The 15232-nt window shown below is 33.3% G+C and overlaps 1 protein-coding gene across 1 annotated transcript; it reads right to left on the minus strand.

Moving 5' to 3' along the window:
- Nucleotides 1-1946: 1946 nt before the first annotated feature.
- Nucleotides 1947-13542, minus strand: LOC100369782 (uncharacterized). Its single transcript, XM_002737611.4, has 8 exons — nt 13072-13542; nt 6640-6744; nt 5813-5955; nt 5463-5555; nt 4598-4854; nt 3929-4057; nt 3314-3558; nt 1947-2657 (listed from the first exon to the last, which is right to left on the minus strand). Exons 1-8 carry the CDS (start codon nt 13495-13497, stop codon nt 2136-2138), a joined length of 1920 nt encoding a protein of 639 aa, XP_002737657.1. The 5' UTR covers nt 13498-13542; the 3' UTR covers nt 1947-2135.
- Between the last annotated feature and the right edge of the window lie 1690 nt (nt 13543-15232).

Genomic DNA, 15232 nt, shown 5'->3' on the forward strand with positions numbered 1-15232 from the left:
AAATGGAAAATTCCTATATTGTTACATCTTCATTTCTGTTTGAGAGGGGTATGATTTTTAAATAAGCACCAGTAAGCAGAGCCAAATTTAAATATATTAATTTAAAACTGTTCTATATCATATTAGTTAAGAATATTTTTAGATAGAGAACACCTCAAAGTTTCTGGCTTTAGAATCTCCTCTAGCACTTCTCAGTGTCTGTAGTTCTCCAGTTGAATGGAAACTTCACTCTAGTCCTCATTTATGAGAAATATAATCTCAACAAGGCGGGTGTTTCTCACAGAATAAATCAAGAGGCAGAAATTCTTCCTGATTCAATAAATTATATTTTCAGAGATGAACTAACTTCAGTGCTGAATATGCTAATTAACACTGAGGATATCAACAAAAAGTTGCAGTATAATTTATAATATTCCTCACATAAGCACCCAGCTTCAGTGTGAACAGCGCCACCAATGGTAAACATGGGAAAGCTTTGTGGTACATGATTATAATTAGCTCAAATTTGTTGCAACATTGACAACGTACATGAATGCACAAGATAGCATGTAGTAGAGACTTGGCTTTGTTTTTCGTATCAGCTACCTGCACTAATAATTTTGAAGAAAATTTTCAGTGTTTTATAAAAATTGCATAATATGAATGGAATTGCACATACTACATTGTACTAACTAGGGTTCTGAAGAAAATTCATAAAAGATTTGACAAGCACACCAAAACATTCAGTTTGTGATCCACAATGCACACATTTAAAACCTTAGAATGCATTCAATATCACCTGTAGAGGAAGCCATTGTCAATGTTTTTGCTTGAGATCTATTGAAGACAAAAGAGCCAAATGTTGAAGACAAACAACTTACTGATCACCTTTATTGTAGTGAAACTGAAAACGAAAGTCAACTGACATGTTAACTAGTTATTACCTGTTGCAAGTGTTCCCTCCAAACCTTATTTTGAAATTTTTCTTTTTCTTGGTTTCTTTGTGAATTTCATGCATTGTTCAAATGCACTCAATTTATAGTTTGTTTTTTTTTGGGGGGGGGGGGGTTACAAACAGATAGGGTTAAAAATTTAGTCCACCAATTATTACCAAGGACTCGTATAGCTTTTATTAAAAACCGAAAAAATTTTAGAAACTCTGTTATGAAAACATCAGAAAATCTGTTCACTAAATTCATAGCAGAGTCCAGATGACATAATTTCATGCAGACAATTCAGTGAACTTGCCACTTCCAGAAGTGCAAATTTATTTTCATATTAAGTTAGGAATTGTGCATTTTCTGAAACAATTTTAGAAAGTATACCTTTTTCAGAGGGAATGTCAATACTACAATGATGCATACACTAGACTATGCGGATAATAGCAAGATTTAATTCTTCCTTTTTGTGTGGAAAAAAACACATGCTATATTGATAAGTCATATAGTACAAAAACTGCTGGGGGAAAAAAGAAATGAACAAGACATGAATGTCAGTCCCAGTTTTTGAAAGGTAAATAACTAAATAAAATGGATATGTTTGATTGTATGTATCACTGAGAAAATAATGATTCATATGAATTTGCTCAGTTTACAATTTTGACTGGTTGTGTATTAAAAATTTATACCATCAACCTAATTTGTCAAAATGAGAAAAATGTACCAATTTTTAATCATGTACCTATTTTGAAAAAAAAAAATCAATTTTTTTTTTGGGGGGGGGGGGTAAATGTCAAGGGTCAAAAGGTAAAACAAATTAAGATGAGCGATGAACTAAATCGATCATAGCATGTCTGCGAAATGACACTTACAAATAAAACCAACATGGCCACCAGTCAACCATTTTAAATCAAATCGCAAAATCTATCATTTGTTGATTTTTGGATGTTTTTTTTTGGGGGGGGGGGGGTAAAAACAAAACAAACTTGCTTAATATGTATTTTCATCATAACTTGTCGTCGTACCAACTTTGAACAGCAAGGACTAAATAATTGTATTGCTTCAGACATTGTAAACATAATTGAAAGACATTATATAACCAAAGATAACCAAATCACAGTTAGGTTTAGAAAGATTGTACACCCACAGACTTTCAGAATATTTTTTGCTGTAATATTTCTATAATTTTTCATACATGATTTGTTAACTGAATTGTTTCTATGATTGTGTTCTTGTTGTAGTAACTGACATGAGACTGTTACTATTTAGTTGAGCTGTTTCATTATTATCTCTATCAAGAACAGAAGTCTGGTTTCCATTCAAGGCTATTTCATCTGGTACATGTTGTTCATCAATATACATCTTTTCCAAACTACTCTTCATTCCGGAAACTCTGTGTATCGTTACTTTATTGTTCAATGTTTTTTGTTCCTTACAATCTTCGTCATGACCATCGTTTCCAGTAAATATTATATTTTGTTTCCCAATCTTTTTATGTTCCATTGCACATTCCCTAGTTCTATCTTCCTCACAAGTATTTTCACACACTTGCTTTGGACCATCATGTTCGTTGTCGGACTTCTCACTTTGTTTCTTACAGGACATCCGACTCGTTTCATTGTGACTGTCTGACTTGTGTACATCTACTGATTTCTCACCATCAAAGAAATTCTTCTTTTTGACATACCTCACACATTGCAATAAGACGTTTCTTTCATGTCTGATATCACCGGCCAATAACTATAATAAACAGAACATTCATTTTTCATGTTATTTTTTTCTATAAATTCAATTAAAACAATTCTGAAATTACACAGTATAGTTCGCAACTAATGTGACAATTCATTGAAATAATTTTCCTAATTATGATTCTGTCATAGACTAGTCACGGTATGTCTCCATCATCCAGCAACATAGCTACCAGAAAATCATCCCACCACGTACACCCTTCCAACAGCAAACCACAAACGACACTAACAAATATATGTCCATTTATGTTTTCGCATATTGTTATCAATAATTTTATTTTGCAAGATTTTCTTTCAAATTTGTTTTGTGAACATTTAATCAACATTTACGTATCACAAATGCTAGATCCATCAAAATGTTATTTCTGTTTTCCACTTGCCTAACCAATGGTTACCCGCTCCAAGATACATTGCACTGAAAATCTAACGTCTCTGGTCACAAATAAAATAGGTTCCATGTAATATTTAAAACATATATATGAGGCTAAAATAAGAGAAGATTTATTTCTGGTCCTGACTTGTTCAACAAAACGGTGCAGTAAGAATCTTTTCTTTTTTTTGCCATTTGTTCTAGAAAAAAAATGTTATGATCTGACGTGTGCACTGACCCAAAAACGCATCATATTCATTCATTTTACCCAAGCTTACCATTTCTAGCAGTGTTGGTTTCTTTTTCCTACCATTAATGAGACCATTCATTTCTAGCAGTGTTGGTTTCCTTTTCCTACCATTAATGAGACCATTCTCAAAACTGTTTTGTTTGTTATGAACCTGCTTGTTCTTTTTATCTGGTTTTCTTTTCCACTTTCTTTGATACCTATTTTGTTCTTGTTCTTGTTGTTGCTGTCGCTGCCAACACTCTTCATCAGGTGGTGATGTTGATGCAAATTTTTCTGCATAATTACATAAATTATTTTACAAATTTGAAAGAATCACATAAAATCAGGGTCTGAAGACTACTACTACTACTACCACTACCACCATGTGTAAGAGACAATATTACCATGATTCATAGTAACGTTACAGCCAGACTCGTTACTAAGTATCACTTAGATGACATTATCATGACCCAGAGCAATGTTACAGTCACACTAGTTGTCACCAAGTATCACCAAGTACCACAAAGATGGGATGAGTTTACCCAGGGTGATGTATAATTGTAATTTTTAGTAACTGTCACAGTTGCTACAACTTCTCAGAATATGTCTTAGTAAACATATGATAAAACTTATTTTGCTATCAGTTTTCTGTATGTATTCATACCTTTAGCTTTTTGTAGACTGTCGTCATTATAATCTTCATCACTGCTACTAGTTCCATAGGAAGCGGCTAGAGATCCCAGTGTTCCTACTGACACCTTCCTCAAAGGTGACTTGACGTTCATATCCTGATCTGAATATACAGTATAAACACTAATATTAGTGTAATATATTGATAACAGTTGGTATATAGAAGTTAAACTAAAGAAGATAGTTGCCTGTTTGGGCAGAATTTACTTAGTTTATACTGATGAGGGAATCCTCAGTGTGGATTGAGAGCATAGCCTTCCTGAAGCAACTTGACATATTGAAAAAATGCAATGTCTTTTAAGGTGTAAATCCATCATGGAAACATGGTGTAGGCAAGGCACAAGAGTGAATAGGCATTCAAGTTTTGCATAACTTTAGACATTTAGACATTATAGTCACTACTGTAAATTTTCTAATCTAGGCATCAATTTTGGTTGGTAAACTGCACCATTTTTTTTTAATCAAAAAATTATTGAAAAAGATTTTACCCATTCACACTAATCACGATAAACATTGTACTATTGAATAGGTGTCAGTGGCTATGAAAAAAAAACACCAAAATTATACTAAATTATACTAATGTATTTACGGTATACAACAAGCCAAGATGAAGCAACGTTTCCCTTCATACTTGTAAACCTACCTTCAACAAGAATAGAAGATAGAGGATCACCTACAGATTCAATTCGGTCATTTTTCATCCCACAATCCTTTGCATTTATTTTAAGTCTTTTCAGGGAACTTTCTTCTGTTAGTTCTGTGGCTCCCTGGGATTTTCTTTTTGATGGACTCTTTCTTCCATCGTCATTTCCATGGCAATTGCCATTTTGCTTGAAATTATTTCCTTTCTGATATCTTTGATTTTTATGTTGTCGACCTCTGTTGAACCTTCCCATTTTACTAGAAATTTACAGACCATACTACAGTTAGAATGGCTTTACAAAGCAATAGAAAATTTTATCTGTGATGAGTGACAGCAGATATTAGCTATCCTGGTAAATAGATAGATACTCATAAAATTGTCAAATAAGAGGAAAGATAGACGTAGCGAATCCTGTTGATGGAAAATTAATTTTCAGAAATTTACAATTAAAGTTTACAACACAATGAAGTTTATTCCAATTTTCAAAACAGAGTTATCGAAATGACCACATATCGGTACTTGCTTATGTACTGGTACTGGGTTATTTTTGCTTGGCAAATTACAAGAGACAATTGTCAAGAGATGATTAATCAGGTTAATAATTAACCATTAAGTATGATTAATAAATGTTGACATAGACGCCAAAGTATCAGAGCTATAATAATAGTACATATTAAATTGTTGTTTTCTAACTGTTTATTGACATTCTAGGCATTCAGGCAATAAAAAATATACCATATTAACCATTCACAGTCTGACTGAAGTGGTCCATCTGCATATATTTGCATATATTTGCATATATTAATCTTATACATCAGTACATATTTTCATACAAAGAAGAATTAGAAATAACCCTCAACATTACCCAAATTGTTTTGTCTCAAGAACACGTCCACTGTCTTCTTTGGACATTTGATGTTGCTTCTTTTTTGCCACATTGATTACGGTTGGATAATTTCTAAAAGAGAAGAAAAAAATAGACATTTATTTGGAAAGTATACATATCATACATATGTAACAATCAATTAATGAAAACAAAAGTCAATGTTGGGAATTGTCATAATTTGATATGCTAAAAGAATTTGTCTTAGTAATTTTTTGACCAAACAAAAACATCGTTTCTGTTTGAGAATTTAATTAGTAATGTTTACAAAAGATAGAAACATGACCTTCAATCTCTGTAACATTGACTAAAACAATCAAATAGGAAAATACCTTTTTCTCTCTTCTATCCAATTTCTAATTTCTTCTGGTGTATCCAGGCTACCAATCTTTTTGCTACCAGGACCATGCTGAAACTGGTAATGTAATTTTACTACCTTCCAATGTGCTTGGAATTTACACCCATCTTCTTCACACTATAAGACAAACACATTGAAAGTAGTACATTGTATTATTGCTATGCTTACAGTTGTGTGCTATATAAAGTATACAGTTGAATCTAACTGGCCAATCAGTGAGCACAGTGCACAATAACGTCATTTGAAAACAATCCATTGTTATTCAATCAAACCTCTCGTTTCAATTTGGAATACAATATTTATCAATATTTATATATATAAATATATATTATATATTTACATATATATACATATAGTGTGAATATAGTAGGGTCAATAATTTAAATGTATGAGGCATGTATGTTTTATAGAGATGGTCAGGAAGGAAGGAAAAGTTTTTTTTCGTAGTAAAATTATATTTGAATATGCTACCAATATGCTACTTGATTTAGATTGAAAATGGGTTTCATTTTTTTTTTATTCTGTTGTCAAGAAGTGGATTGCATATTTTTCAAACAAAAATATAAAATGTATCGGTACATAGATAAAATGTACAAAATTCCCAAATAATGCGAAAAATGCAAATACATGTATTAAACAGTGCAACCAATGCAACCCATGGCTGCAACGGATAGCACACAAGTGCATTGCACAGACCTAGAAAATCTCCATTCACAACAAGTACTACTTAAATTTGTTTTTCTTCTGTTGTTACTTTATATACCGTAATAATGATAATCATTTAAAGTCAATCACAAATACCTTGACATGCTCCGTTAAATGTTCATCTAATTTGTCTTCAGTTTTAAAACCTCTGTCACAAGTCTCACAGTAGAATTGTAGTATTTGTTCTTTCTTCGGTTTCTTCTGTAAAGTGAAATAATTAGGTTAAATACAATAATTTGAGATTAAAAGGTTTAAAGATTAAATAGGTTTAGGGTCTTGGCATGTTTTGTACTATGACATATTGTTGAAATAATAATTAATATATAATATTAAACTATACAGCACTATTGTACATTGTACCAACACCTGAACATATATTTTGTGTTGTAAAAAAAAGAACCAAATTCAATAATGGTAAAAATAATTCAGTAAATATTATCATTATCATTCAAAATACACCAGGTTTTTATGGATATTTATAAATATTTAAAAAACATTTATCTCAAAAGATTGTCCCATGTCATTCAAATCCAAAGAAAACAAGTGGCTGTAGAAACCATTTGGTAACTCTTATTACCCATGAGTCTTTGCGGGTTTCCTTCAACCATTGGCTGATTTACTGATATGAACGCAGAAGATAGATCTCATTAAATTTGTTTAAACCACTTGAAATAACATTGACTTGTTTGCAAAAATAAATTTAAAAGAATGGAAGTACAAGTAGCACATAATGTTAAATTGCCAAAGTGAGCCAGTGTTAATTATGGCACTGTTGGAGACAATTGTCTAGCATTGTTATATGAGGGGTTAAGTCTAAAATCTTTCATTTTCAGAATTATAAAAAATGATAATTACTTAGAAAAACAAGACTAGAATTTGAATAATCAAGAGTGACTTTCAGTGAAAGTGTTATTGTTAATTGCTACAACAGTTTTTTTGAGTATGTCCCTAACAGAAAACATTTTACAAAACCATTTCAACACAGTTACATTGCCCTTGCATAGGTATATGATTATAATCTTCATTGACTGGATATGGATTTTGAGGCCCAAGGTTGAGTGGCACGTAAGCCATAAGACCAAGGGCAACAAAAGTCGTATGTAGCTAGTCCATAAAGGTTTTATCATATACCTTATAGGTGTAATTACAATTTTACCACAGTGTGACCTCAAACACACAATTATTTCTTTTGATGAAAAACAAGCGTGCTGGGCGTGATACGAGAAATTACTGGCATATACGAGGACGCACTTTTCATAGTGTTACGAGGCCGTGCAATACAAGGTACATGTAATAATAATTTTATTAACACTTACACATTCCCCGGAGGGATTGGCAATGGTTACAAAAGTTTAAAAAGGAATAAAAGGTTACAAAACAGAAAATAGATAAGAAAAAAAACAAAAAAAAACAATCTAAGCTAATACATTACAGATAATAGCTAGTATAAAATTATGATACTACGATAGATAGAAAACAAAATGCAAAACTCAAGTAGTGAGAGAAGGTTGTCACTGGGGTTGCTGTCTTATTTCAAAACACTTCTTTAGGTACCTTGCTACGGGGAGTGTTAGGCCACTGTTGTTTAGCAAGGCTATGAATTGAGTCTTTAGCGGCAAATTTTTAAAGTTTTGGATTTTGGTTTTTGCTATTTCGAATAGGACATTTCTTTCGGGGGTATATCTTTTACATGACATCATGAGGTGATACTCATCTTCTACTTCATTTTTATCACAAAGGTTGCATAATCTATTAGCAAGGGGTATTCCTTTGTGTCTGCCAGTCTCAATTTTCAAGTTATGGTCACTGAGGCGGAATTTAGTTAAATTTTCGCGCATATCAATGTTTTTCAGGGTAACAAGGTATGTTTAGAAAGCAAAATTGTTTTTTAATTCTCTGTATGTTCTTAATTTATTTTTTTCATTTTGTTTTGATCGATTGTCATTATGTAATTCACTTTTCCAAGTTGATATGAATGATGTTTGTATATTTTTGTTGATTTGTCCTAATTCCCTTGCAGTTAGAGTTTCATCGCTGTCGATCAGGTAAGAATGGTTGATGTTATTTAAAAGGGAATCTATATTGGTGTACCATTTACTGTTAATTTCTTTATTTTCTTGGAAAGCTAGTTTTAGTAATGGATTTGACGAGTTCTTTATACGATTAAAATATTTTATCATTTGTTTTTCGATAAAAGTCTCCAATGGGTAACGTCCAAGTTCGCCGTATAAACCCATTGTTGTAGTGTTTTTGGATGTACCCAAAAGAAAACGAAGATAATTTATATGTACATCTTCAATTGGTGATTTTAGTGAAATTTCATCTCCCCATACATCACTACCATATGTGAGAATTGGTCTGATTAGTTTATCAAACAGAGAGAGTGACAGTGGTATACTTAGATTTTTGCCTGTTTTTCCCTTTAAGGAAAATAAGGCCTTTAAAGCTTTTCTTTTTATGCTTTTTAGGCCTTCCTTGAATTTTCCATTAGCGCTTACTATTAATCCTAGGTAATTGGTTGATTTTACAGTAATTAACTCACAACCTTCAAAGAAGAAAATATCATTCTCTAGAAGTCTGTTTGATCTGTTAAAGATCATAGTTTTTGTCTTTTCCGTGTTAACAGTTAGATGCCATTTTTTAGTGTATATCGATAAATTATCAAGGCAAGTTTGTAATCCTGTTTTTGATTCAGAAAGTATTACAAGATCGTCAGCATACATTATACAGTTAATAGGTGTATTTTGTAGTTTGGGTGGGTCACATCTAGGTTTATTAAGGACATCAGGTAAATCGTTTATGAAGATGTTGAATAGGATTGGGCTTAAGTTACAGCCCTGTTTTACTCCCACCCTTGAAGTGAAGTGTTCAGTTAATCCTTCTTTGCTCTTAACTTTATATTTTACCTTACTATACATATTTTTTATAATTTTATAGATTTTACCCGATATTCCAAGTTTTAACAATTTAATATACAACCCCTGATGCCAGACACTGTCGAAGGCCTTTTTTAGGTCAACAAAGCACGCATATATTTTATTTGTATTTTTACTATTATTTTTTTGTATTTTAATATTTTCTTTGTTATTGGCAGTGATGCTATTATAAAGATATTTGTTAATTATTGTCTTAAGAATGAAGATATTGTCTGTTGTGCGTCGATCTTTTCGGAATCCGAATTGCTTGTTTGAAAGTATGTTCTTTTTTTCTAAGAATGTGGTTAGTCTAATGTTTAGAATGCTTGTAAATAATTTGCCAAGGCAACTAGAAATGGCAATGCCTCTATAGTTAGATGGGTTGGATTTGGAGCCGGATTTGTGGATTGGTATCAAAAAACTGAGGTTCCAAGAATCTGGAAAGTGGTTTGAATTAAAAATTATATTAAAAAGCTTATGTATGGCTTTCAGTAAGTTGGCTTGGCTGTGTTTTAGCATTTCATTGCAAATTTTATCTTGACTCGAAGCTTTATTATTTTTCAATAGGTTAATTCCTTTTAAAATTTCATCTTTTAGAATTGGACCGTTCAAGTCAGAATTAAGAGCCATGTGTTCTTCTTTGTTCTTTAATTCAGTAGTTAAATCGTCACTGTGGGATGTGGAATTTGCATTAAATAACTTTTTAAAATATGATAGCCATTCAACTGGTTTTATATTGTTATTACACTCGTTGTGCGATTCTTCATTATTCATTTCACGCAATGTTTTCCAGAATTCAGAAGGGTTTTCTTTTGAGGTTTCAAGTTGGTTTAGTAGTAGAGCTTTTTTTTGTTTTTTCTTCTCTTTGATGGTTTTTTTGAACAGTTTTCTTGTTTGGAAGAAACGACCACGTATATTTGGGTTTTGGGGAAATTTTTCCAGCAAACTTGAAAGGCTTCTCAGCTCTTTTCTGATGGATCAACAATCTTGATCAAACCAATTTTTCTTTTTTTTCTTCTTTTTTTTCTTTATTTTGGGGGTGATTTTTTTTAGACTTCTGTCGGCAATGGAGGTGATTAAATTTTCAAAGTCAATAATTGCCTTGTCTGTATCATTGTCACTATAGGATCTGTTAAGATAATATTCGATATCACTGTTATGTTACCCCAGACCATTCGTCCCGGTGTTATCGCTATCGCCACACGAGACTCCAGCTTGTCTCCTATACAATTTGACTGCGCACATCCAGAAAGTAGATGTAGCTGTGATTGGTGGAATACTAATGAGTTGAGTGTCAATCAAACGCCCACGCTATCTTTAGTAAACAAAGTCACGTGACACGCGCCATTTTAGTTTTGATTAGTTCGTCGGATCGGAGTGTCGGTGCTCGCCATCCATAAATCAAATCAAAATGATTTCTAATTGGAAATGGCATATTTTCATCAAACTCCTTTTCAACATCATGGTTGTTAATGTCCGTCACGTCGCTAAGTACATTTGAACTGCGGTCATCATTGCAAATTGAATGTGAGAAAGTTATGGAACGTCGTTTTGAACTTGAACGTGGTCGGGCAGGCGATTTCAAGGCAGCACGCTTAACCCTTTCGTTCACAGGTTGGGAGATATTAGAATGACTGACAATTTCACGCCACTGTTTTACATTATTGGCGGATTTTTCTGCGCTATCAATCTTTCTCTTACAAACTAGACATAGATGAGACGACAGAGTCGCTCCTTTCACAACGTCGCACTGGATCAAATTGGAAAGACGATTTCCATAAGTTATCCCTCCTGCTTTTCCTGGCTTGAATAAATTCACACACGACTTTAACTGTCCACAAACTCGAAGACTACACGAACACAGTCTACAATAGTCGTCCGCAACAATATGTATGTATTTCTTCGGTGTACTGATGCACGAATGCACCGTGACACGGTGTTTCTCGGGTGTCGCCATCGCTGAGAATGCCGCCGGCGCAATTTTTCACCCAACTCGCGATTCTGTTTTGCAACATTTTATCAATATTCCCTTTGACAAAATCGCCGACAAAAGCACCGCTTTGCTGATCTTTTGTTCTATAATTCTTAATGCAAACACCGACCCTAGTAGTAATTAGTAACGTCGCCTAGTACATATGAACGGTCGTCATTGCAAATCGAACATCCTTTTGAAATTTGGACGTCGGGCAGGCGATTTCAAGGCACCGCACTTAAATATTAGCAACATATTTTTCTGAGCGGTTGTTTATTCTCTTTCAAACGAGACATAAATGTGACGACATAGTCGATCCCTTATCCACCGCTAAGAATGCCGCAATGTTTCGTTCGTTTTGCAACATGCCACAAATCGTCGAAAAAAACACCACTTCGACGGAAGCTTGCGTAATAAGGGGGTTAAAACAAGAAAACAAATGCCATGTTTAATACATATCGACCTGTTTTACTTGCGAAAGATAACGGAACATGAACTCGTTTCGTGCGACTTCGGAACCCGAAGGAACACACCAACAACGTTGAATTTACCCGCTATCTTCCAAATATGGTATATTAATTTATTCAGTTGTTTATTTAGAGTGACGTCCGCGGTCGAATGCGATTGGCTATCGATGTCAGTGCAAAGGTCATATGAATATTAAAATTAAGTGGGCGGAAGGAAAATTGTATAGGAGACAAGCTGGAGTCTCGTGTGGCGATAGCGATAACACCGGGACGAATGGTCTGGGGTACTGTTATGTAATAGCTGTGATTTTTCGAAATTATGTTTTGCTTGGTTATCCCATATATATTTAGATGGCAGGGGGTCTAATATATTTGTTTTTGGTGTTTTATTTATTTTGAGAAGACTATCTTTTATTGCATGTATGGACAATGTTATTAAACAATGGTCTGAGATTAATGAGAGACCATGTACTTTAAAGTAATTAATTTTATCAAATAATGGTTTAGAAGTAATAGCAAAGTCAATGGTACTGCTACCTCTTGGTGTGTGGCATGTGTATTTACCTATTGAATCACCCACACTTCTACCGTTTAAAATGATTAGGTTGCAGTCAATGCATAATTGAATTAGTTTCCTGCCGAATTTGTTTACACTGTATGATGAGTGGACATCCATGTATTAAAGTAAAGTAAAGTAAGTAAATCTTTATTGCTATCGCATCCCATTTGAGATCTTGACATAAAATACAATAAAGTCAAAAACATGTAATAATAAAAGGAAATACTAATAATACTGTAAATGAATAAAATAAATACATATCTCAAAATAAGGGATAAATTAATAATAGTAATATAACGTAAATAAATGTAAATTTGTGTTTTGTGTTTTTGTTTGAGGTATGTGGTAATGTATAGTGCATCCTGCTTCAGAGCCCATATCAACAACAATTGACTGCATTGGAGTTTTATGAGGGCAGAATTAATCTGCTAAAGACTTGTAATTGTTTTTAATCACCATTTGAAATTTATAAACTTTAATACAGATATTTTTTTTTATAAAACAAATTCACGCTTTCGTGAAATTCATTAATTACTATAATTTATTTTTTTACATATTCAATAATTTCCAAACGAAATAGAGAAAATACGTTATGGAAGTCCTCTGTGTACTCACCTTGGTCGTCGTGTTGCTCTTTCCCTGGTTTCCCTTGGTTCCGAACTGCTGCTGTTGGTTGCTTTGCCATTGGCCTTGACTGTTAAATATCTGATGTTGACGGTGCTGTTGCCCGGATGGACATCCACCACGAAAAGGACCATTACTATGTGAGTGTGGATAGTTTCCCTGTGGTCTTGGACAAAATCGTGGTGGGAAAAAGTTTCCACGGTTCGGACCTCTCGGATGCTGATAACCAGAAGCAGGGCTGAAAGCTCTTGGAGGAAACTGCCAGTGTTGTTGAGGAGAGCTATAACGTTGTCCCGAACTGGCAGCCCATTGCGGCGAGTCTATGCCTTCAGAATGAGTGAATGTCGATGGTTGAGGTTGTTGTGCTCGTGGAGATTGTTGTTGATTAAAATTTGGAGGCGGAAAAACATACGCCATGATTCCAACTTTGAGAACATGTGCTTGGGGGTCATAGTTCAGGTCAGGTCATTGTTATTCATTGTGTTGCCACAGATGGCGCTCTCTCATACTGTGCGAGCGATTCTTTTTTTACAAAATAATCCTCAACCACAGTCCCTCAACGAAGGACTGTGCCTCAACGAAACTTAGAAACATTACATATAAATTTTCAAACCCTAAAATTATGTCTATTGTAACCAACAACCAGTTTGACGCTACTATAGTGTCATGCAGGAGTGTGTACTAATTAGGTAGATTGTCACTGGTAAAAGTTATTGAAAACATTGTGCGCAATTTTGAGCAATAATATCAACGTGCTTCTGTATTCTCCATGAATTTCGTAACTTACCATAATAACGTTAAAGAAAAAAAATTGTGGTTACTTAATAGTTTTTGGGACTCAAAAACGTGATTCAAAAACACTTTTTCACCAGTTTTCGACCAATTTTTGTCAGCTCGTACCGATAGAACCAGTCAATTTAGAAATACCATGTTGGCTGTCGGAAAGCATTTTGGCATCTCGGATGCCATTTGACGGAATATTGATGTAAATGTGAAAATATTTTTCAACCAACCGTGTCATGCAACTCCACGGATGTCCGCAACTACTATGAATGCTTATTGATCATACGACGAAAAAAGCGAATCAGCGATTCGATACATTGTCAGATAATTTAGATTCAAAATAATTCAATTCATACCACCTGACATTGAAATTATTTATTAACATTAGACAGTCTCAGATAAATACGTGACGCATATTTGTTCAAATCTGTGAATCATCTTTGTTCGTAATATTTGATTACCAGAATCAACAATGTTCGCTATCGAGATTCACGCATAGAACACAGAACGCGCGTATATATAGTAGCTTTATCGCAGTGCAGCATGGGTAAACATGAGCCATTTTGTAAATGACAGTTTCTCATAGGTCAAGACACAGTCCCTCAACGCAATGACCCACTACTTAATCTAAATATAAAAACAATATTTGGTGAGTGTTATACAAGCAAAATACTGACATGTTTTATTTGAAACAAGAATGTATTGAGCATTCACCAAAATTGCCATATTTATTATGTAATCATAGTCCTTTGCAAATATTTAGTATGTAATCATAATCCTTTGCACATATTTATTATGTAATCATAGTCCTTTGCACATATTTATTATGTAATCATAGTTCTTCGCCCATATTTATTATGTAATCGTAGTCTTTTGCCCATATTTATTATGTAATCATAGTCCTTTGCACATATTTATTATGTAATCTTAGTCCTTTGCCCATATTTATTATGTAATCATAGTCCTTTGCCCATATTTATTATGTAATCATAGTTCTTTGCACATATTTATTATGTAATCATAGTCTTTTGCCCATATTTATTATTTAATCATAGTCCTTTGCCCATATTTATTATGTAATCATGATCCTTTGCACGTATTTATTATGTAATCTTAGTCCTTTGCCCATATTTATTATGTAATCTTAGTACTTTGCCCATATTTATTATGTAATCATAGTTCTTTGCCCATATTTATTATGTAATCATAGTCCTTTGCCCATATTTATTATGTAATCATAGTTCTTTGCCCATATTTATTATGTAATCATATTCCTTTGTCCATATTTATTATGTAATCATAGTCCTTTGCACACATGTATTATGTAATCATAATCCTTTGCACATATTTATTATGTAATCACAATCAT

Source organism: Saccoglossus kowalevskii, chromosome 1 (genome assembly GCF_978046115.1).
Source record: "Saccoglossus kowalevskii chromosome 1, keSacKowa6.1, whole genome shotgun sequence".
In the NCBI taxonomy this organism is placed as follows: Eukaryota; Metazoa; Hemichordata; class Enteropneusta; family Harrimaniidae; genus Saccoglossus; species Saccoglossus kowalevskii.